This window comes from Paramisgurnus dabryanus, chromosome 18 (genome assembly GCF_030506205.2).
Source record: "Paramisgurnus dabryanus chromosome 18, PD_genome_1.1, whole genome shotgun sequence".
In the NCBI taxonomy this organism is placed as follows: domain Eukaryota; kingdom Metazoa; phylum Chordata; class Actinopteri; order Cypriniformes; family Cobitidae; genus Paramisgurnus; species Paramisgurnus dabryanus.
This window is the reverse complement of record NC_133354.1, coordinates 29900762-29923312: the sequence shown is the minus strand read 5'-3', so window position 1 is coordinate 29923312 and position 22551 is coordinate 29900762. Positions and strand designations below refer to the sequence as shown.

Here is a 22551-nt window from a genome sequence, read left to right as displayed (position 1 = left end):
TATATTTGTCTTTAATTTGCTGTCTTTGTAATTTAATTTAAAATCAATAATAGATGCTACATAATAATAGCTTATAAATAGAGCTTATTTATGCAGCACTACAAACAGGATGAATGAAGATGGTAACTATAAATACGGTGCAGTTGAGTCACTTAAAATCACCACAATGGAAATAAAGATGGAATATATATATATATATATATATGATATATTCAGGGCTGCCACAAATGTAATCTCAAATGTCATTACATGTAAAATAATAAGTCCTGGCCCAAGACCAAAAGAAATGTGTTCGCGCAAGCAAAAGAAGCAGGTGAGAGAGGATGCAGTGTGCAAGTGTTGGGGTGAATGTGCGGGTGCTGTGAGACACACCAGTGCACGAGGGCTTGTATTGCCAGCATATGAGATGGAATATGAGCAGGGGACAATAATTCAGGCCGGGAATTTGACTCCATCCCAGGCCCCCTTGGGTGCTGTCGTCACCATGCACCAGACTAGCTAATCGGTTAATATTATTCGTTGATATAACAGGTAGACTACCAGATGAATTATAAACTCAACCCCTGTGTTCATCTGACTGGGAACAAATTCATGCAGATTTAAAGGTGCTCTCCGTAATGCCTGGCTCACACCACAGGATAATCGGGCCGAATTTACCCCGATTTTCCCCTCCCGAGAATCCGAGGGAAAATCGGGCAATGGACCTTGATCGGCTCCGAAGTTCGGCCCAGATTATCCTGTAATGTGAGACGTTTAAAAGTCTAAACTTACACCTTGCGATATGCTCTCAAGCAAATCGGGGCCGCCCCGATCTTATCAAACATGTTTGATATTTAGGATTTTAAATCCGCATAATTACGTCAGTACTTTCGTTGAGAAATTTCTAACCGTTACTGACACCAGTGGCCGTTATAGAAACTGCAGCCAGTCTGATGCTCGTTCTCGGTGGTCACACTCGTACGAGCACGACCACAACAACCAGAGTTGCCGTAGCAACATAGACAGCTCATTGAGATTCACCAGCATGTTTACAAATGTAAGAAAAGTTACAGTACTGTAAGGTTATTGTTTCACAGACCATATTTTAGCAAAATGTTGCAGTGCTACTTTATATTTTCAACAGAAGTCTACTTCTAAAAGTTTTGTAACACGACACTGTAAAACACACTCCCGACACCCACAATCTTAATGCACTCATGCTCTGAATAAAGATAATTCATATTAGAAAGTAACTTTTGAAACGGTCCTGTGCTACATGCTATCGTCAGCATTACACCACAAAATAAATGCTATCGTTAGCATTACACCACAAAAACAATAACATAATATATTACAGATGCCCTGTAACTATGTTTTACCTTTGCAGTAAAAAGGAAACCTGCTCAAGGTCTGTTTTCATACCCAGCGCTGACTGGAGCTCCCTCCAAGAATCAAATGCCAATCCGATGTTTACTCTTGTCTTTTCCCCGACGCCGGTCACGCACTATTTTGGCCGCACTAGATAAGGATTTTTTTAAAACTTACGAGGAGTTTCCGTGAGTGTCTGGATTGTGCTGGAAGTTGGTCGCTTCTTTCCGTCTACAGAGTCCATTTGAAACATTCTAGCGATTGCCGCTGTTTACTAATGACTGCCGTACGCGTCTATATGGAACGCCCAGGTAGACGAGCACGCGCATAACGTCACATTTTGAATTTCGCGCCAATTCGGACCCGACTTCTCCACACAGAAAAGAGCCTACAGGCTGATAGAGACAACCGTGGAGGACACTCAAGGTGTCATTCTTTCTATTACATTATGGTTGCCTCATAAATATACAAATGAAAACTCTATCTTAAAGATTTTTTTAAGTAATAACTTACATTCAGCCCCTTTAAAATATAGAAAAGACCAACAAGTGATCTATCTTAATAACGAGTTGTCATTATATGACTGTAGGTGAATCCCCTTTAAAACTTAATAGGAATACACAGTTCATATCATACCACACAGTGATTCTTGGGAATTTGGATAAAAAGGGTTTAAATTTTGAAAAAAAGTTAGTTAAATTACAAAATCTGAAGGTATATCATTATAGACCAAGGTCTTGGCTGATGAGCAATTTACCGGTGCAACCTCCCCTGTTCGCATTTTTTCCATAAAATAGGCGTTTTTCCAGTTATTACTCATACAACATTTACTTTAAGCCTAAATAGAAGAAGTAATGATTTTTTTATTTAATAAAGATTTTTTTTATTAATATAGACTATTAATTTAATAACTCAGCAGCACTGAAGAAACATATTGTAAGCATATTCATTTAAAGCAAATAAAACTCTGACGGTGGTGACACTAATCTGACGGTGGTGACATTGGCCTCATTATTCCAAAATGTATACCACTCAAGTCAATGGCTTCTTGCTTAAACTTTATGTAAATATTTGATCCAAAAAATAACAATCCTGAGCACTGTGATGAACAAATATCAAATCATCACTTCCTAAAATACATAAAACCTGACAGAAAAGACAGAAAACCTGACGGTGGTGACAAAAACCTAATATAGATAAAAAAAATAGATGAGTTGTTCACATTAGCCATCTTATTTCCCCTCTGTTGCTGCTACTTCAGACCTGATACATTTATTTCATAATCTAATCTAATTTTTTTTACAAAGATGACGGTGTTGACATGTTATGGTTGTCACAATAGCAGTGTCCAAAAATATGAACAATTTTAAGAGAAAATAGTAAACATACAGGAGCTTGAGTGATCTTGAAGCATGCAGTAGAGCTGAAGGTTTGAATATGGGCTCCTCAGGAATGCAGTTGACCCTTTAATTGTCTGATTTTATTGCTTTTTATTAATATCTGACGGTGGTGACGAATATGTGGGACACATTTTGAGCAATCACAAAATAATAGTAAATATTGTTCAAAACTCACTGTTTGTAGTTTTTAATACATATTACAATGTATTCTTTCATGTGGTAAATATATTGTTCAATTCAATTATTACTTTTGGCTTTTTTAATCAAGTTGAAATGATTATCTCTTAACCGAGGACAGCTGATTTTGTAGGCCAGCATATAATCATTAAATTAATAAAAAATAAAAATAAACCTATAAAAGAACCTTACATATTTGAAAAGGACCCCCTGATTATAACATTGATTCTATTTCTTCATGAAAATGTTTTTAATTTCCAATAACAGAATTAGCACTTTTCTTAGTGGGACATGTTTTTGCCAAAGTTTCAAGAATCAGTGCACAGACAAATACACAGTTGGCTTACACTTTTTAAAAGTGATGAGACACAGTTCAGATGTTGAAATATGTATATTTTAAATGAAATTAAATAAAAATATTTAATAATCTATATTTTACTTATATTAATAGATAAAAAAATTGTAATACCTTTTTAAGAGTTCCAAATTAAAAGGTGAAATGACTGTAAAAAGCATGATCTGCATGTTTGATAGCTACAGTTTTTCAAACTTTTATAAAGTTATATACTTCACATATCACCCATGGTGTTTCACTGTGGTTGCATGACTTATTGAAAAACCCAATAATGTGCTGCAGCTGATTTAAAACATGCAGTTAGCAATATACATAAGTTAGATGCTTTTACTGGTAACTTGTTGACATCATATATGTCATATTTCTGTGATCTTGCTGCACCTGTGACCATGGTTTTTCTTTATATTCACTTGCTTTCTCTCTCTTCTCCTTAGCGTTTGCGCTGCATATTGGTTTGATTTAGCCAAAAAGGCAGTGCGCTGCTGGCGTAAAGTCATGTGGTGGCATTTTTGCACCGGAATTGCCTGATTCATAGATTTTAAGAGATCTGTCATTTATTCATCATGGCCGTTTCTCAATCCGAAGGCAGCAGCCTCCAAAGGTCACATATGTAGGCTGCATACGTCCTCAAGACTGCCTTATTTTAGAATATACACAATTATAAAGTTGACTATTATTCTTAGTTAATCGTAAATTATTGTAATGTGCGTATGACTTGCGAATGTAATGCTCAGTTAACTTAAATAAACCAGGCTTGATGATATATGTAGCCTGCATATTCGACCTCTGGAGACTGTAGCTTTCGAATTGAGAAACGGCCCATATCACGTCAATTTGAGCTGACTGCACGGCAGGCCAGAACGACCGCCAGGCCACTGGGAAATGTCCTGGTGCTCCAGATGGCCAGTCTGCCCCTGAATATGAGATGTATTATGTGCATTTGTGGGAGGTTTTGATACTGTTTTCACTCCACAGAAAGGTAACGTTGTAATGTCATGTAATGTTGTTCAAAAGAAAAAGTTATAGGAATTAATGTGTGAATGTGAATAAATTTAATGGTACCAAGTAAATACTTTCGCTTAAAAATTGTTAAAAATTATTAAATCACTCTCCTATCTTTAATAAAATGATAAACTGTGTGGCTTTGAAAGTGTGTTTATGGGTGGTGGTGGTATGTCTATAAAAATAGAATTCTTTTTTTTTAGTTAAATTCTGATAAAGACACTCTTTATCTTCATTCGTCCATTTCTTTAGGCCTATTTCTGACAAAATCTCCCAAGTGTCTACAACCTTTGTACAGTATAAGTCCCTGTGTGGCCTGTGCTCAAATTTTAAAGGGACAGTTCACCTAAAATTGGAAGTAAAGAAATTGTTATCAAATATTTTTACAAACACAATATAATTGTAAAGCAAGGGCCCCATAAAAGCTTGGGCTGGCCCTGACGAAAATTCCTTCACATAACGTAACAGGCCAACCTGAACCTCTAATAAAAATCCGCACAATTACAATAAGTTTCAGCGCTTTGTGATTGAACCTTTATTAACAATAATAAATGTGTGCACTTTTAGTACCCTCGTCTGTGAAATCGGTTATACTTCTGAGTTGACACTATCCAGCAAGCAATAACTAAGACAATTCAATGACCGCTACCTATAGTATAAACCTATGGAAGAAAAATAATGACAAAAGTTTTTGAATTAAAATAGCCTGTTGAATTGTACTACCTGAAAAAAAATGCTTTGTATTAACCGTACTTGAATTTTAAAGCATTGTATTTTTGTGTTTTTGAATTAAAACAGCCTGTTGAATTGTATTTCCTGAAAAAAAATGCATTGTATTAACCGTGCTTGAATTTTAATGCATTGTATTTTTAGGTTTTGCATTTTTAAGGGCATTCAACATGCGTGTATATTTTCTGTATTAAAAATTCAATAGTCCACATTCACCTTTTAGATTTCACTTTAAAATATTCGGTCTGTTTAAAAATACAACGTAAAATATTCAGCAGGCAATTTTCAGTCCATTTAAATTCGCGTCCAAAAATTCAAGTCCAAAAATTCAGTCGTACAGATTTCAACAGTTAACATCCGGGAACTGCAGGAAAAGCAGAAGAGTATCGAGTATAATCTCATCTGCTGTTAATCGATCTGAACAGCAGGTGGTGCACGTGTTCGCCAAGACTTTATAAATGTAAAATGATTTATCCACTGCAGAAGTGATGAATGTTGGCTTTTATGTTCAGTTTTAGTAAAACAACTGTTATTGTAACACTCATACAGAGAGTGTATTGTTTGGTTATGTTATTGACAGGATACTAAACGGTTTTTAAATGCCATATAAATTAAATAGGGCTTTCTGCCTGCTATTGGCTTCGTTTCTCAAAAGCTAGGTTGATATTGGTGGCAATCTACCATCTCCTTATGCCTACGAGAAACGAACACGGTTTTATAATTCGTCACCTTAGTATATAAACCATACTCAGATTATTAATTAATTTACAAATCGTGCGCGCGAGGTCCCCAACCACGAGGTCGTGGACAAGTTGCCACCGGTCGCAAGAACATCCTGAAAAAATGTGTATAATAGCTACGTTATAGTTTAATCAGGTGTTTTGTACTTTACGAGCCGACTTCAAATAACATATCAATCCACTTCTATACAGGGCCGCTCTCTCGCTCTCTCTCTCTACCAGCGCTTCGGCGATCACAATGCTGTCATTAGAGTTCAAGCGCACAGTACTTCTAAAACACAATCAAAGAATTGCAAAGGTATGACTTTATAAAAAGACGTTCATTTGATATCGCAAATGAAACTAATTGCAGGCTTCTGAAAAACTTAAAAATTACCCTTAAACTCTTAATTAATTATACTTAAACTCTTTTACTGCAGTAATAATATTTTAACGGATACACTTTTAATGTAGGTTTGAAACAGGGGCGGCGTTTGCGTATGGCAGGGTATGGCAGTTGCCATACCCTAGCAGTCAGACAAAACACCAGAAATCAACAGGCTATAATGAAGCTCATTAAAAATAATATTAAATATTTTCAGTAGAACATATCTGAACATTGGTAAATCACTAATATGGATAATTTACGCGTGTGCTCGACTTCATGCTATAATACAGGAACCGACATGTGGATGACATCAACGTGCCGCGAGAGCGGTTTGAAAGCAATCTCTTCCCATGATTTTTCGTCTCACCCTCGCGGTACTTTGATGTCATCAGCCTGTCATTCTTGCAGCGCAGCTTGAATTGTGCAGGAGGTTTCATGATGACCGCTGTTGTTATAATCTTTATTTTCGCAAGTAAACTCCTTTTTTTTGTTTTAACATTCAAACAGACTCATGGTTCTCCCCCACACTCGCGCAATGCATATTGCATACATTATTCCAAACGTAATATGTTTTGTTCTCTGTGGATAAATAAACATGCACTGGGAAATTGTAGCCCAGTCGAAGTGTATTAATTATTTGCGCGCGTTTTTGAATATGGCGACTTGTGGAATAAAAACTGCACGACGACAATTAAGGTAAGACTTGTTTTTGCATTTAGCCCTGTTTTACTAAGAGTTTTATTTAGTGTTTTAGTCTTTGGTTAGCTGGCTGGGTTAACTACGTGTGCTCTTTTACATCATTAAAAGTCTTTATTGTGTTTTTATAAGTGTTTATTGGCGGCTGTCATGACAAGATTTGTGAAGGGATGTTACAGTATGTTTTGATATTATCTTGTTTAAGTTTATCTGTTGCTGGAGTTGCACTTAGTTAAGAATGACAACATTTGAAAAGCATTTTAAACAACCATGATTTCTATTTTTGTTTTTCATTTGTATTGCAAATACTTCCGTATTGTTGTCAGTAAGTGTACATCCGTCCAATTATAATATGATTTTATACAGGTTGGTGGAGTATGTACACGTATGGATAAAATGGTTTCATAGATTCGTTATTTAAATGGCCTTCTTGTACGAAGAATTTTTGCCATACCCTAGGTTTTCTTGAAACGCCGCCACTGGTTTGAAAGGAAACTAAACAGTCATGTGTCAATCATCAAAAAGCATAAACGCGAGTCCCGTGACTCCGCGCCCAACCGCAATTCTTCTGGCATCTCTCCTCTCCTCCACTGCACATTATTTTCTATAGATGTGTAAAACCATAATCCGCCAAAATATGGTTTTACACATCTATAGAAAATATACTATAAATTAAGCAATTATTAATGTTCCTAATGCATTGTTGTTTGTTCTTTACTTTGTTACACATTTCGCAAAGGCAAAATTTAATAAAACATTATAGAGTTAAATGACGTTACTGTGTCAACTTGAGAGGAGACATATTCTTTGATTTTGTCTTTGGCTGAATGCAATTTTACGTAGTTATTTAATAATAACATATTAACCAAATAAGTCTTTAAAAATTGCATGCAATGTTTAAATGCACGATGGAAAGTTGCATCGGATTTAAATTATTATATTATTAAAATATAATAAATACATATAAAAATAAATATTACGTAAACATTACACACAATGTAAATCACTTTCCAGTTAGGAAAGTACAAGCTTGGTATAAACTTCATTAATTCCTGAAAGCATGAATAAAAGCATGGAAGCGATTTCTAAAATGAGGGTGGGACTACGGTTCAGTGCAGGGGTCCCCAACCTTGATATGTTATTTGAAGTTGGCTCGTAAAGGACAAAACACCTGATTAAACTATAACGTAGCTATTATACACATTTTTTCAGGATGTTCTTGCGACCGGTGGCAACTTGTCCACGACCCCGTGGTTGGGGACCTCGCGCGCACGATTTGTAAATTAATAATAATCTGAGTATGGTTTATATACTAAGGTGACAAATTATAAAACCGTGTTCGTTTCTCGTAGGCATAAGGAGATGGTAGATTGCCACCAATATCAACTTAGCTTTTGAGAAACGAAGCCAATAGCAGGCAGAAAGCCCTATTTAATTTATATGGCATTAAAACCGTTAAGTATCCTGTCAATAACATAACCAAACAATACACTCTCTGTATGAGTGTTACAATAACAGTTGTTTTACTAAAACTGAACATAAAAGCCAACATTCATCACTTCTGCAGTGGATAAATCATTTTACATTTATAAAGTCTTGGCGAACACGTGCACCACCTGCTGTTCAGATCGATTAACAGCAGATGAGATTATACTCGATACTCTACTGCTTTTCCTGCAGTTCCCGGATGTTAAATGTTGAAATCTGTACGACTGAATTTTTGGACTTGAATTTTTGGACGCGAATTTAAATGGACTGAAAATTGCCTGCTGAATATTTTACGTTGTATTTTTAAACAGACCGAATATTTTAAAGTGAAATCTAAAAGGTGAATGTGGACTATTGAATTTTTAATACAGAAAATATACACGCATGTTGAATCAGCCCTTAAAAATGCAAAACCTAAAAATACAATGCATTAAAATTCAAGCACGGTTAATACAATGCATTTTTTTTTTCAGGAAGTACAATTCAACAGGCTGTTTTAATTCAAAAACACAAAAATACAATGCTTTAAAATTCAAGTACGGTTAATACAAAGCATTTTTTTTCAGGTAGTACAATTCAACAGGCTATTTTAATTCAAAAACTTTTGTCATTATTTTTCTTCCATATAAACCCAATATAGTCCAGTTATAAGTTACCCACTCCTACCCTAAATAACCTTGAATTTGGTTACATGCCATTTTTGCCAAAATAACTTGCAAGATCTACTATATTCCATCTTGTAAGCAGAGTTAACAGGTGTTTAAAGTGTTTACTTTCATTTCTTTTACATGTTCTAAGCGTATTCGGTAACACTTTAGAATACTGTATCTTACTTACTGTATAACTAATAAGGAATTACTGCAGAATTAATTGTTAGTTCTTCATTAACACTCAAGTCACTACTATTAACTACTAAGAAATATGTGTTAACTAATCAGTAGGTCATAGCAGTTTTTAATTATGTTAAGTAACTATTAATTAATCAGTAACTAATCAATTTAGTCATTCCTCCTGAAGAACTACGATTAAGTAACTACTAATTCCGCTTCAGGAGGAATAACTATTAAGTAACTATTAATAAACTGTGATGCTCAGTATCCGGTTATGGCCTGTCTTCTTCTTTACTACTAATGTTAGTTGATTTACTTAGATGTATGCCTACTATACTGATTACATTCAGGTTAAAGTTTGAGCGCACACAGGTAATATCTGTGAGTTTTGTAATATCTCCCACTTTGTAAGAGAGATGGGACTGGGGGTTTCCAACTGTCAGCGGAGAGGTGCATCGCTATCGCATTTTAACAATGCGCTGTCGACCCTTATTAAACCAAACACTGTAGATACCACATTAATGAACTGTAAAAGTACAAGAAAGTTGCTTTTTTTGGTGGGGGAGGGGTTGTCTAAGGCTTAGTTGTTTAAGATAAAATAAAACTGGAGAACTGTTTCACTTTCTGTAAAATGTAACATCTTTGATTCTCCAATAAAAAAAAGAAAGAAAGAAAGTTGCGTATATTTTTTGTGTGTGTTTTTAATCAAGATATTTCACATCACTATTATAAAGTGATGACAAATGAATTCTGTATTCAAGGCAATGATCAAAGAATTACCACATCATTCTCAAAGAATTACCTTGAACCCATTGATAATTAATAAAGAATTACCACATCATTATCAAGTAATTACTAAGAACCTGGAACAGTATTCTAAAGTGAAAACAATGGGAACTACCACATAATTCTCAAATAATTACTTTATTAATGAACCCATTTGCGCCTGATTCTGCGCGCCGAAACATTACATCTAATGCTGGTGCATGCAGCATCAGGCGCAAATGGGTTAATAGTGGGTTTGAAGTAATTCTTTGAGAATTATGTGGTAATTCTTTATTGTCAATGGGTTCCCATTGTTTTCACTTTAGAATACTGTTCCAGGTTCTTAGTAATTCCTTGATAATGATGTGGTAATTCTACATTAATTATCAATGGGTTCAAAGTAATTATTTGATCGTTGCCTTAAAGAGTAACTAAACCCTAAACCAACTTTTTTTTAGTTAATGATCTGAAAGAATGATGCTTTATTAGTGCTGTTCATTGATTTTAGTAAGTTTTTTGACATTTGGATATAAAGTGTTTCAATACTACAATATGGTGTAAAAACGTCTGAGTGCTGCCCTCTTCAGGTTGAACGGTGGCTACTGCAGTTGAATTTTTCTATTGGATGTTGGGTCCAAAAAAGAACTCGTGACGTAAGCAGGTTCAAGCTCACCACGCCCTTGTTACGATCTCACCACACACTTGGTACAAGCTTAGTTCATCCCCTCTTTCTCCGTTGGGATCTGCCTACTTTTCTTGCATTTTTCAAATATTGCAATGGGTGGAGTCAAGCTCTGACCGGGGGTTTAGTTACGCTTTAAATACAGAATTCTTTGTCATCACTTTATAATAGTGATGTGAAATATCTTGAGTAAAAACAGACACACAAAATATATATATATAAGGCCATAAACATACCTGAGGTATTGGCAGGTCATGGCTCCATCTAAGTAAATCACTAACATTAGTAGTGAAGAAGACAGGCCATAACCGGATACTGAGCATCACAGTTCATTAATAGTTACTTAATAGTTATTCCTCCTGAAGCGAAATTAGTAGTTACTTAATCGTAGTTCTTCAGGAGGCATGACTGAATTTATTAGTTACTGATTACTTAATAGTTACTTAACATAATTAAAAAACGCTATGACATACTGATTAATTAACACATATTCCTTAGTAGTTAATAGTAGTGACTTGAGTGTTAATGAAGAACTAACAATTAATTCTGCAGTAATTCCTTATTAGTTATACAGTAAGTAAGATACAGTATTCTAAAGTGTTACCCTAAAATTCATACACTAGCTGGTACAGTATATAGAGCACAGCGTTACTGTGTGCTCGCAGTCGCACCATACGCGGAAGAGGCGGCAAGCGCGAGTGATTTACATGTTTTTGCAGTAACTGTGCATTCACACCAGATGCGGTAGAGGTGGCAAAAATGCGTTATCCACATGTGAAGCCGCACGTGGAATTTGCGTAATGGGAGGGGCTTCTTCGACTTGGCTCGCTTCCTGTAATCCCCTCACTACTAGAGCAAGCTCCTGATTGGTTAACGCGACGCGAATATCTGGCAAAGTTCAGTTGTTCAACTCGCGCATTTTTTCGTGGCAACACTCAATTCGTGCATACCTTGCCGCATCTGGCAATTCGTGTCTTTGCATTGACTTAACATGTATATCACTTGCGCTTCCCGCCTCTTCCGCGCTGGTGTGAACGCACAGTATGTGTCCTTTGGGACACAACTCAAGTCTTAGCATTATCTAACATGATGGTCACATGATGTTTTTTTGCATTAACTTTTTATGACATTTAAAGACAAGTTTGTAAACTGATTATCTATTAGAGCATGCTAACACTAGGCATACGGTACCCAAACCTGGATGGCTTGACCCCGAAGTATGGTTTGTTTTCAAAATCACCTAATAAGCCTCAACCTATAATTATGATGAACTCTATTGCATTTCTTTAAAATAATTGCATCATTTAATATCGTAAGTGTACTCTGGTACTGATCATAAAGTGTAGTGTGAATGCATGCAAACTGGGGAGTGGGGACAGGTTTACTTCTACATTTGGTCTGGTTAAGTATATGAATGTGCCCTTACTTACCTATAGTTCTTTTACCATCAGGATCCACTTCTTGTGCCATTTTTAGTGCTTCTGTTGTTGCAATATCGATGTTACAAGGGACGACCACCATGTTTACTGTTTCACTCTTCTCAATAAATTTGAAGATAAGACGTTTAATCTACAACATATAAAGTAATTTGTTAGGTCAGGTAATTCTAAGCACCACATCTCTGAAGCAGGGTTAGCACCGCTTTTGCAGGGTTAACCCCGCATTACAGTGCCATATGTGTACAATGAGAAACAAGTTTATTTGAAAGGTTATGACCCAATGCGTAGCAGCAGACCATCAATTCAATTCAATTTTGTTTACATAGCGCTTTTAAAAATTGTTCCTTATACAAAGCAGCTTCACATAAAACAGAAACAAAGAAAACAAGGAAGAGCAAAGAAAAACAAAGCATGACAGTTTTAAATAAAGTTTAGGATAGAGTATTCCAAGCTACATAAGTCAATCAAGTCTATTTAGATAATGTAATAAGTAGTACTCTATTCCAGGCCATATTATGAATATGGACTAGGAATGAATACATGGAGGGATTCATTTCTGTTAGCAGTAGATAAGTGTACCTTTAAAAACTCAAAATTCCATACGATATACCTAGACTTGTAATCTGGCATACCGGGCAAATGCCTGGTGGGCCGACGCACTTATAATATGATTTTTTTATTGGCCAACGACTGGCCCATAAAGCAGGGACAGCGGCCCATTGGTACATTTTCCATACTGACACTGGGCTGGCCCAATCATCTCTTAACAGGCACCACCCCTCCCCGTTTGTTTCTTGTGTCAGGTGCAGTCAGTGTGGACTACATCTGACACAAGAAACATAGGGGGAGTATCATACACACTAATTTTGTGAGACGTGTCATACATCTCACACTATTTTTATCTGACCAGCCCATAACTCTCCTAAGCTAAGCTGATCATCAATGACCACTCCCAGGTTTCTTGCTGTCCTGGATAGCGTGATGGTCGAGGAACCTAGCTAAATGAAAAGGTTGTAATGAATCTTTGGTTCAGATGATATGACAAGCAGTTCTGTCTTCGCAAGGTTAAGCTGAAGATGGTGATCCTTCATCCAGAGTGAGATGTCCCTCAGGCATGCTGAGATGCGGGCAGAAACCGTGGGTTCATCAGGGTGGAAAAACTAGTGAAGTTAAGTGTCATCCGCATAGCAGTGGTAGGAAAAGCCATGAATGACAGAACCCAGGGATGTCATATATATCGAAAAGAGCAGTGGTCCAAGCACTGAACCTTAAGGCAACCCGGTATCGAGACGTTGGGGTTTAGAGTCATCACCTTTTCAGGATACCCTATTTGAACCATAGAAGCGCTGTGTCAGAGACACCCATAGCTATGAGGGTCGACAGGAGGATGTGGTGATTGACCATGTCAAAAGCGCCGGACAGATCCAGTAAGATCAGCACAGATACTTTGGAGGCTGCCTTAGGGCTTCCATGACCGAGAGCAGTGCAGTCTCAATGGAGTGACCGCTTTTAAAACCAGAATGAGGAGGTTATTTTGTGTGAAGAAAGAGGAGAGCTGGTCGAACACCACACATTCAAGAATCTTGAATCTTACCCAAGAAAGGTCTTCCGGCAACCAAGCAAACCCTTAGTAAGTGGATAGTTGAGGCTATTTCTCTTGCTTTCAAGACCTCTGGACAGCCTTTGTCTATAGCCGCCAGAGCTCATTATACTAAGGCAGTGTTCTTCACATTCAACCCTTGAAAGTCGGTGCCCTGCAGAGTTTAGCTCCAACCTTAATCAAACACACCTACCTGTGATTTTCTAGTTATCATGAAGACATTGATTAGCTTGCCCAGGTGTGTTTGATTAAAGTTGAAGCTAAACTCTGCAGGGCACCGGCTCTCCAGGGGTTGGATGTAAAGAACACTGTACTAAGGGTATGGCAGCCTCTAGGGCCTTGTGGCTAAGGGTTTCAGTTCAGGATGTCTGTGATGCAGCCGGCTGGTCCTCTCCGCTCACATTCATTTGGTTCTTTAAGTAAGTTGGCGGCGCTACACCTGAACCATAGTTCCCATAGAATAGCTTTATTGGAATAGCTTTATTGACACAGCGCGAATTCCTTCGAAAAGGAATGTCTCAGGTTATGTATGTAGCCCTTGTTCCCTGAGATGGAGTCTTGTTACGTCTCCGTGCATCTCCCTGCAATATTCCCTGCATCCCTGTCATGCCTTGCTTTGGCACATTTAAGTTGAAGTTGGCTTCCCCTGATGCCCCATGACGTGTCATCTGACCAATGGATTGATTTCACTCAAGATCACATAGATTGTGTTCCCATAGTGTAGCTTCTGTTAGGGTTACACTCTCAGAAATAAAGGTATAAAAGTTGTCACTGGGACAGTACCCTATTAAAAAGGTACACCTTTGTACCCAAAGAGTGTATATTAGTACTTCAAAGGAACATATTGGCAGTTCTAAGATACATATTTGTACCTAAATGGTACATATTAGGACATTTTATAAAGGGTACTGCCCCAGTGAGAGCTTTGCACCTTTATTTTTTACCAGTGTAGGATATATCTGAGAGTGTCTTTATAAGGGTAGCTTGTAGGTGGGGGGTTTGAGGATATTAAAAAAAAAATTCTGTAAGAAAAGGGGGCCCGGTGGAAAAGTTTGGGAACCAATGACATTTAACACTAACCTGATTTCCAATATCTTCTGGCTGTCCTTTTACTGGGACTCTTGCTATTCCAGGTAAATCAATCAGCGTGAGGTCACACACATTTTGTGACATAATCTCTAAAGTAATGAGCTCATCACAGATTCCAACCCCTTTCCCTGCCAGTTCATTTTGAGCTGTGAAACACACATGAAAATACACACTGAGGAAAGTCATATAGCGTTTTTAAATAATGGTAAATAATGACATAATTTTCATAAGTTTCATAATCTGTATGCATTAAAATACCTTATTTAAAATGTATTCCAGTACAAAAAACAAATTTTATAATGTCAGTATTGTTCAGCAATATCAATGTAATCAGAACACTTTTGAATACAAGATTGAACTTTTAAAAATAATACCTTCCAAGAACTTGAAACGATATTAAAATAACAGCACCTGTTCTGACTAAAAGGTGCAAACTGTCCCTTAACTCCACTTGGCTGTATTTTCACCAATGAGTTTCACATGTAAATGGATTTTATTTATCATAGCGGAATAGGCATTTTGGTTGAGCACCTAATGTACTTGAGACTACTTACCATCTGCAATGAGCTGTTCAACTGATAAGGGATTCTTGATTTCAACATTCTTGTCACGGTAAGATAACGATGCCTTCCAGCTAATTCCACTCCTTACCTTCCGTAACTTCAGTTCTAGTGGACATCTAGTCACAATTCCTAGAAAAAAAATAAAAAATTGACACTTCAACTAACATATCAATCAGACCCTACTGGGGAAGTAATTAGTAGGCTACATGTTTAATATAGTAATGTAGGTTGCTGCTAAAATAAACTCAATAGTTTTCTTATTTAAGCTATTTATTAGCATTCATGTTATGAACATAAATATCTTGTATGGCTTATAAGAGAGAAAAACAGTTCTCACCAGTCCCTCTAGGAAGGGCAACACCAGACAGTGCTTCCAACACAGAACTTTTTCCAGAACTCTGGTCTCCAATTACTACGATAGTTGGCAGGGCCAGATCATTCTGAATGCCAACTGACCGCAGAGTGTCAATAAGATTAATGTATGGACGTATTCTCTCCTCTAAATGATCTTGAATCAGTCCTCTCAATTCCTTCCTGTAAAGATCATAATTTAAATATTGTATTTGTATAATGTTTTCTAAAGCATCAGTAAAATATTGTTTGTCTCTGGCTAGTGTGTGCTCATGGATGTATTAAGAGATGCACACAACAACAGAACATTTGTTGAAGTTTACTTCTAGTACAGAATACTGCAAGTTACAATCACAGGGATAATGCACTTTCTCAGCAACAATAGGTTTAATTGTGACTATTCATACCATAGCCTACGAGCAATCAACTGGCTAAAATGGTAAACAGAATTGCTGAAATAGCCTACTTCCTATATAGAAGCCAAAAAGCAATAGGCAAGGTGAGTAGTATGTACAAATTCATAGGGCCCTATTTTAACGATCTGAAACGCAAGTGCGAAGCGCAAATCGCAAGTGACTTTGTGGGCGGATCTTGGGCGCTGTTGCTATTTTCCCGGCGGGAGAAATAACTCTTGCGCCAGGCGCAAATCAATAAAGGGTTGGTCTGAAGTAGGTTCATTATTCATAGGTGTGGTTTGGATGTAATGTCAAATAAACCAATCAGAACGCTATCCAACATTCCCTTTAAACGCAAGTGCGCAAGTTCCATGGCGGGTTGCTATTATTATGACGGATTTACCAGGCGCACACCAGGAGTGGTTCACAGCCGAGGAGACCCACGTTCTTGTAAGAGCAGTCAAAGACAGAGAAGTTGTTTTGTATGGGGATGTGAGAAACCCGCCCAAATCAGCGTCGGTTAAACAGGCGTGAGAGGAAATAGCCACAATTTATTCATCAGCTGGCATCCCCAGGACGTTGCGCCGCAAGCGCTACAATGATGTCAGGAGACGGGGAATCCCAAGCTTGCCAGTATAAATCGGGCACGCCGTGTAACGGGAGGTGGATCTGCCTCAGGACCTGACGCCAGCAGAGGACATCACTGCGTCCACCCTCACCGCTGAAAGCCAAGAAACGCAAGCAGTCCAACCCCAAAGTACACTTACAAATCAAGTTCACATACATTAAGGTTTCTTATGAAAACATTTTAATTATTATTTACATAAAATAAACGTAATACAGCCACACAACAAACTTATGAAAATATTTTAATCGTTATTTGCATGATAATTTTTTAACGCAGCCACACAATAAATAAAAACTATCACCACAATGATTTCCCTTATCTCATGTGTTAATATTTTTTATTGTAACAATTTATGATTTGCAAAAATAACCAGAGGTGTAAAGTACTTGAGTAATTTTACTTGATTACTGTACTTAAGTATTATTTTTGGGGATTTTGACTTTACTTGAGTACAATTAAAAATCAAAACTTTTACTTTTACTTAATTACTTTTTTTAAGAAAAAAAAAGTACATTTTACTCCTTACAATTTTATTTACAGTCAAAAAGTACTTCTTTTTTAGAGAACACTTCATTCTATTTTCCCTTGCTCTTACCAAACCAATTGAATTGTGCTGATGGCCAGTTTAATTTAAATGGTCTATATACTGGAGCATTTGGACCACAATAAGGAATTGGACAACAGTTCATCTGATGATGAAGATGTTTTCGCTTCTTTAAACCGACAACACATGAAGTGTGTTCCCGTGTAACACGTTCCCTGCTATATGTAGCCTCACTATCAAGACTGAGACCTTGTTCACACTGTCAGTCCAAATCTGATTTTGGTGCACATCCAATTTTACACTCTTTGTCCACATTGTGTATTTCAACTGTTTAGATATGATCTGTGCGTATTATCTGCACGGTTTCTATTGCAATGACGTCACGCTGCCTCGACGTCTGACGTGTTTACATGACGTGACAGCATGAAGTAATCGAAAAGCTACACAAATGCGATCAGGGCGGTCACACTGAAATGGATTTCCGAAAATGCAATTTGAAAAAAAAATTTGGATGTAGCCTGAAACGGATTAGGAAAAAAAGGATTTCATATGGTTTTTGGCCGTTCACACGTTCTAAATGTGATTGGATTCCTATCGGATATGCACCAAAATTGGATTTGGACTGACAGTGTGAACAAGGTCTAATACACCTCTTCCTGCATCGGCTGCCTGTGAGGCTTGATAGATCTTGAATTTTACGTTAAATTCAAGGTTTTACAACTTTGCATAGCATGTTGCATACTGAAATTAGATAGTCTTTTAGTTTGATTTTAGAGATTAAAAGCTTAAACAAGAATCTCTAGTTTTCATTCTTCCTGTTACTTTTACTTTTTTAATACTCAAGTACAATTTTAATGTGGTACTTTTTTACTTTTACTAAAGTATGATTCTGGACAGATACTTTTACTTTTAATTGAGTAAAATTTACACTCAGTACTTGTACTTTCACTTGAGTAACATTTTTGAGAACTTTTTACACCTCTGAAAATAACTGTTGCATCTGTGTAGATTAGATAAGCAAAGTGTGTGTGCATTGTGCACGCTATACATTATGGTCAAGCATGCTCCCTTAAAATAGCATAATGAATAACGCGCAACGCGCCACTGACTTTAGACTAGTTTTTTCTGGTCAGTGGCGCAATTGTTTTTTGAAACTGCAAAATAGCATCAGGGATGGTTTGATACATGCGTCACTGACAAAGTCAATTGCGCTGGGTGCAAGATAGGGCCCATAGTGTTTGAACAATAGGGAAAAAGTAGAAGGCAAAAGAATGAGAGGCGTTGTCAGATAAACAAATGTCAGAAAATAGTATTGTAGCTCTATTCAAATGTAAATAAATAAGGAAACAGCTGTTCCTTGTGGTTATTCATGTTGTCAAGTTGTTAACATTCAAGTTAACAGCTCATTTGTTGTTACGACGACGTATGTCACATGATGTATCATCATGATGGATGTAATACATCTGAATTTCATCCTCATACAGAATAATTTATACCGTTAATTCAGTAGGTACTGTTTTCAGTTAAATTCAAATGTATTTATATAGTTGTTTTAACTTTACATGGAATAGAAACAAAGAAAATTACAGAAAAATCAAGGAATAAAGAATGCATGCACTGTAAAAAAATTCTTTGCTGCCTTACATTTTGCCAAATCTTTTCAACTTTCTATTATTTATCTTAACTAGAGAGGAGTTATTTTTACTAATGAAAAATAGTTAAAATGTGTCAACTTCATTTTATAAGTTGCATTTTATAAGTAGCAACTTATATTTTGTCAAGATAAATAATATCAAGATGAAATGACTTTTAAATCTGAGTTCATTAAAGAAAAAATTAAGCAAATAATTTTTTACAGTGACAATTTTAGAATATAGATTACAATTGAGTACATGCACTATAAAAAGATAAAATGAAAGCCGACCACCCAAAAACACCAGCAAGCACAAAGAGACTTGTCTCCTTGTGCCAATTACACCTCCAGACCAAATCAACCCAAAAATTAAAGACAACTCACCTTCCCATGTCAATACATCAAATCCTCTCTCACAGTGTGGAGGAATTCAATTTACTTTCTTATAGAATAAGGTAATTGGACCATAATAATAAATAACTTTAACAATATAAGATTTTAGACTCATGGATAGTGAACCTGGGCTAATGATGTATCTTATTGGACAACACAAAAAACTAATAATTTGTTAAAAACTAATCATAGAGGTACCAAGTAACAATATGAGGCCAATAAAGTAAATAAATATCATAAAGCATATACATTTTTTGTCTTACCCTTTCTTGTCATCTTCCCAATTATTTTCTGAAAAACCAGGTGAGAGAAAAGATAGAAAGCTGTAAGGTTTAGTTGTACTGTCCATTCTCCAAACAGAAAAAAAATATGTTTATGCAAGTTCTATGAAAATTTATTTAATGTTTATTTAATGTTTCCTATAGTTGTAAACTCAACACAGTGTCTGAAGTTATCTGCAGCAAACTGATTTATAGTACCAGAGTAAAATGAAAGTAAAAATGTGAAAAATGTTTTTAGCATGTGGAATTCCTTTATTCTGTTCAGAATTTCCCAGAATTACATTATCACAGATTAAAAGAATAATACAGTATTCCCAACACACTAAAAATGAAAGCACTTTTCACATTTTCACTTTTATCTTGCTCTGCGTGAAAACACAACTTAACGCCACCCATAAATAAACACATTCTTTGAACTTTAGATAATCCTTTTCAATTGTTTGTGCGACAGAATGAAAGTGAAAATGATGCTAAAGAAAACTTGTAACCTTGGGTGGTGCCATTAAGCTGCATTTTTCTCTTGGGTGGGGCTGTTTACATGAATTCCACCCAATTTGATCTCATCATCACAAATTCTTGCACCCTAAACCTTCTTTCCAGCCTTCACGCTCATGTCATTGGGTGTCTACTGAAAAAACATGATCTTATGTAATAAGTTGTTCTAGTAATGTTTTATATTCATGTTCATTTGTTATATTCATAGCAATGCATCATGTTCTATAAGATTATCATGTTTGTAGCTGGATCCAGGGGATTAATATGTACAAAATATATTTCATACCTAGTGGAGTTGGTAACTAATAATAGTGATAAATGTGTAAAGTGGCATAAAATGGAATTAGCCTACTCAATAAAGCAAAACAATTCATGTGTATTTATTTAATGATTGGATTCAATAACTGATAACCCTTACGAAAAAGAAGTTTATTCAAGTGTGCTATAAGTATACTTCTTTTAAACTTAAAATGAGAAAGTATACTTTTAGTTTACTTTTTAGGTACTTCTCAGAAATATACATAAATTGTACTAAACTATACTTGACCTATAATGACCGAAATGTCTAAGTATATTTGCCCTATACTTGTTTACTGACATATACTTAAAAGTATAAAGTAAAAATGCATCAACGAAAGCTACATCAAGAAAGCTGCAAACAGCCATATGAATAGCTCTGGTGAAAAATAAATATACTTTATGGTATTTCAAGTATATTTAACTTTGCAATAGTACATTACAAACAGGGTTCTAAATTAACTTTTTTGACCACCAGCCAAAGTGGCTGGTAACTTTCTAAAGTTACCAGCCAATCAGCATTTCCACTAGCCATTTTTTTCCCGGTGAAAATAAGAGAAATTATGAGTGCCACTGAATGCAACAATGATTTGTTTTTTCCTTCGCGTGCATGCGACAATCCTGACAAAACATGACAACATTTTTGTGATGAAACATAAGCTTTCTTCATTTCTCTGTTGATAGACATAAAGCTTAACTGGGGCACAGGCTGTGCTGAAAGCCTTTTTGAAAGCCTGCTGTGTGCAAGAAGTGTGCAACAGTTCTATGCAATGTCCTTTGCTTAACCCACTATTCTACAGTGCAACAGGTACTGCGAAAGATAAATATGTATTTAAAAATATTTAAGTATAATCTTCATCATACCTAACATTATTAACATGTTTGGAGACATTAATGACATAAAATGTTTGGTAATAATGACAGCAGAGAAATATTTTCTACATTATACAATAACAGCAATGATTAATAACTTATTTTTACAATAATATTTCAAGAAACCAGTCATTTTACGACTGCTATTCTAAATAATCTCAGTCATAGTTACTGTTAACTGTTATGTAAGTTAGTGTCCTAGAATTAAATATTAGTAAAGTAAATATTAATTCAATATCTGTAAATACAGAACAGTATAACACATACATCTGCAACATTGCAATTCAAAAGACTTGACAAGAGGTTTTCCTGAGATTTTTCCTCTAATATTTGAGAACTGACTGAGTGTGGATGTAGTTTGTCTCACCTCCCTTAATCTCATCATATCTCCTTTCTGCTTCCTTTTCCCTGCTTTGCACAAAACATTTATGATGTCCATTTACAGAAGCCAATAATGATCGAGTCAAAATAAGATTATCATTTTTATTTAGAAACTTACTTCTCGTCATGTTTTCATAATTACTCATTTGCGTGGCGTCCCCTTTGGATGCAGTTGCGCGCGCGGATGAACGCAAAGACGCGCGTGGACATGGATACATGCGTGCACGCGTCAGTGCGACGCTTCGTCGCTTTACAAGCGTAAATTGGGTAAATACATTGCATATAGATCTGAATACACTAGTTAACTGCTAAAATTTAAACTTGAGATTTACACCTGGGCACAAAAGATTTACACTGGGGCACATGCCTCAGTAAAGGGGTGTGGCGACACCGCTGTCTTTTAGTCTATCCTCCCTGCGCTGCCCGTTCATTCTCCTTCTTTCTTTTGTGTTCTGGTGGACGCGTTCAGTTCGTTTCCATGGTTTCTCGCGCTGGTTTCGCTGCAAACTGCGCGCAGCCAATGGGCGTATGAAACATTATCACGTAGCATTACACAGTGTTTATGGGAAATGTAGGAAGTACTGCCAGAGGGATAAATGACCGAGAACGCAGCTTTATGTATCATGCTTGCAATGCCTCATGCATCACCGGCCAAAGTGGCTAGTAAGTTTTTATTAATACCCGCCAAAAATGAATTTTAACCCGCATTTGGCGGGTTGGCGGGTGTTAATTTAGAACCCTGATTACAAATATACTTAGAAAGAAATGTACCATCTTTGAATATATTGAAATATGCTTACAACATATTTTCTTACAATTAAACTTTTAACATATTTCAAAATATTTATAATTTAGTATAATTTCTAAAAGTATACTTTAAAAAAATATACTTGGAGTTAAAGTTCTATGCAATTTTTAAAGTATACTAATTTGAACTTATTTTAAAGTTTATTTTAGGTATACCTTATCTGTTAAAGTTATCATTATAATGATGCACTGACAGCATATTTA

The 22551-nt window shown here is 36.1% G+C and overlaps 1 protein-coding gene across 1 annotated transcript in view; it reads right to left on the bottom strand.

Moving 5' to 3' along the window:
- The window catches only part of LOC135776721 (interferon-induced GTP-binding protein Mx3-like), a 32088-nt gene extending 12346 nt beyond the window's left edge, over window positions 1-19742 (bottom strand). Inside the window, exons 1-5 of the mRNA XM_065287594.2 lie at window positions 19477-19742; window positions 15607-15803; window positions 15261-15398; window positions 14698-14852; window positions 12009-12147 (exon numbers count right to left, since the gene is read on the bottom strand). Coding sequence (XP_065143666.1) covers window positions 12009-12147; window positions 14698-14852; window positions 15261-15398; window positions 15607-15803; window positions 19477-19562 — 715 coding nt within the window. The 5' untranslated portion in view covers window positions 19563-19742. The remainder of the gene's footprint in view (window positions 1-12008; window positions 12148-14697; window positions 14853-15260; window positions 15399-15606; window positions 15804-19476) is intronic.
- Window positions 19743-22551: the final 2809 nt, after the last annotated feature.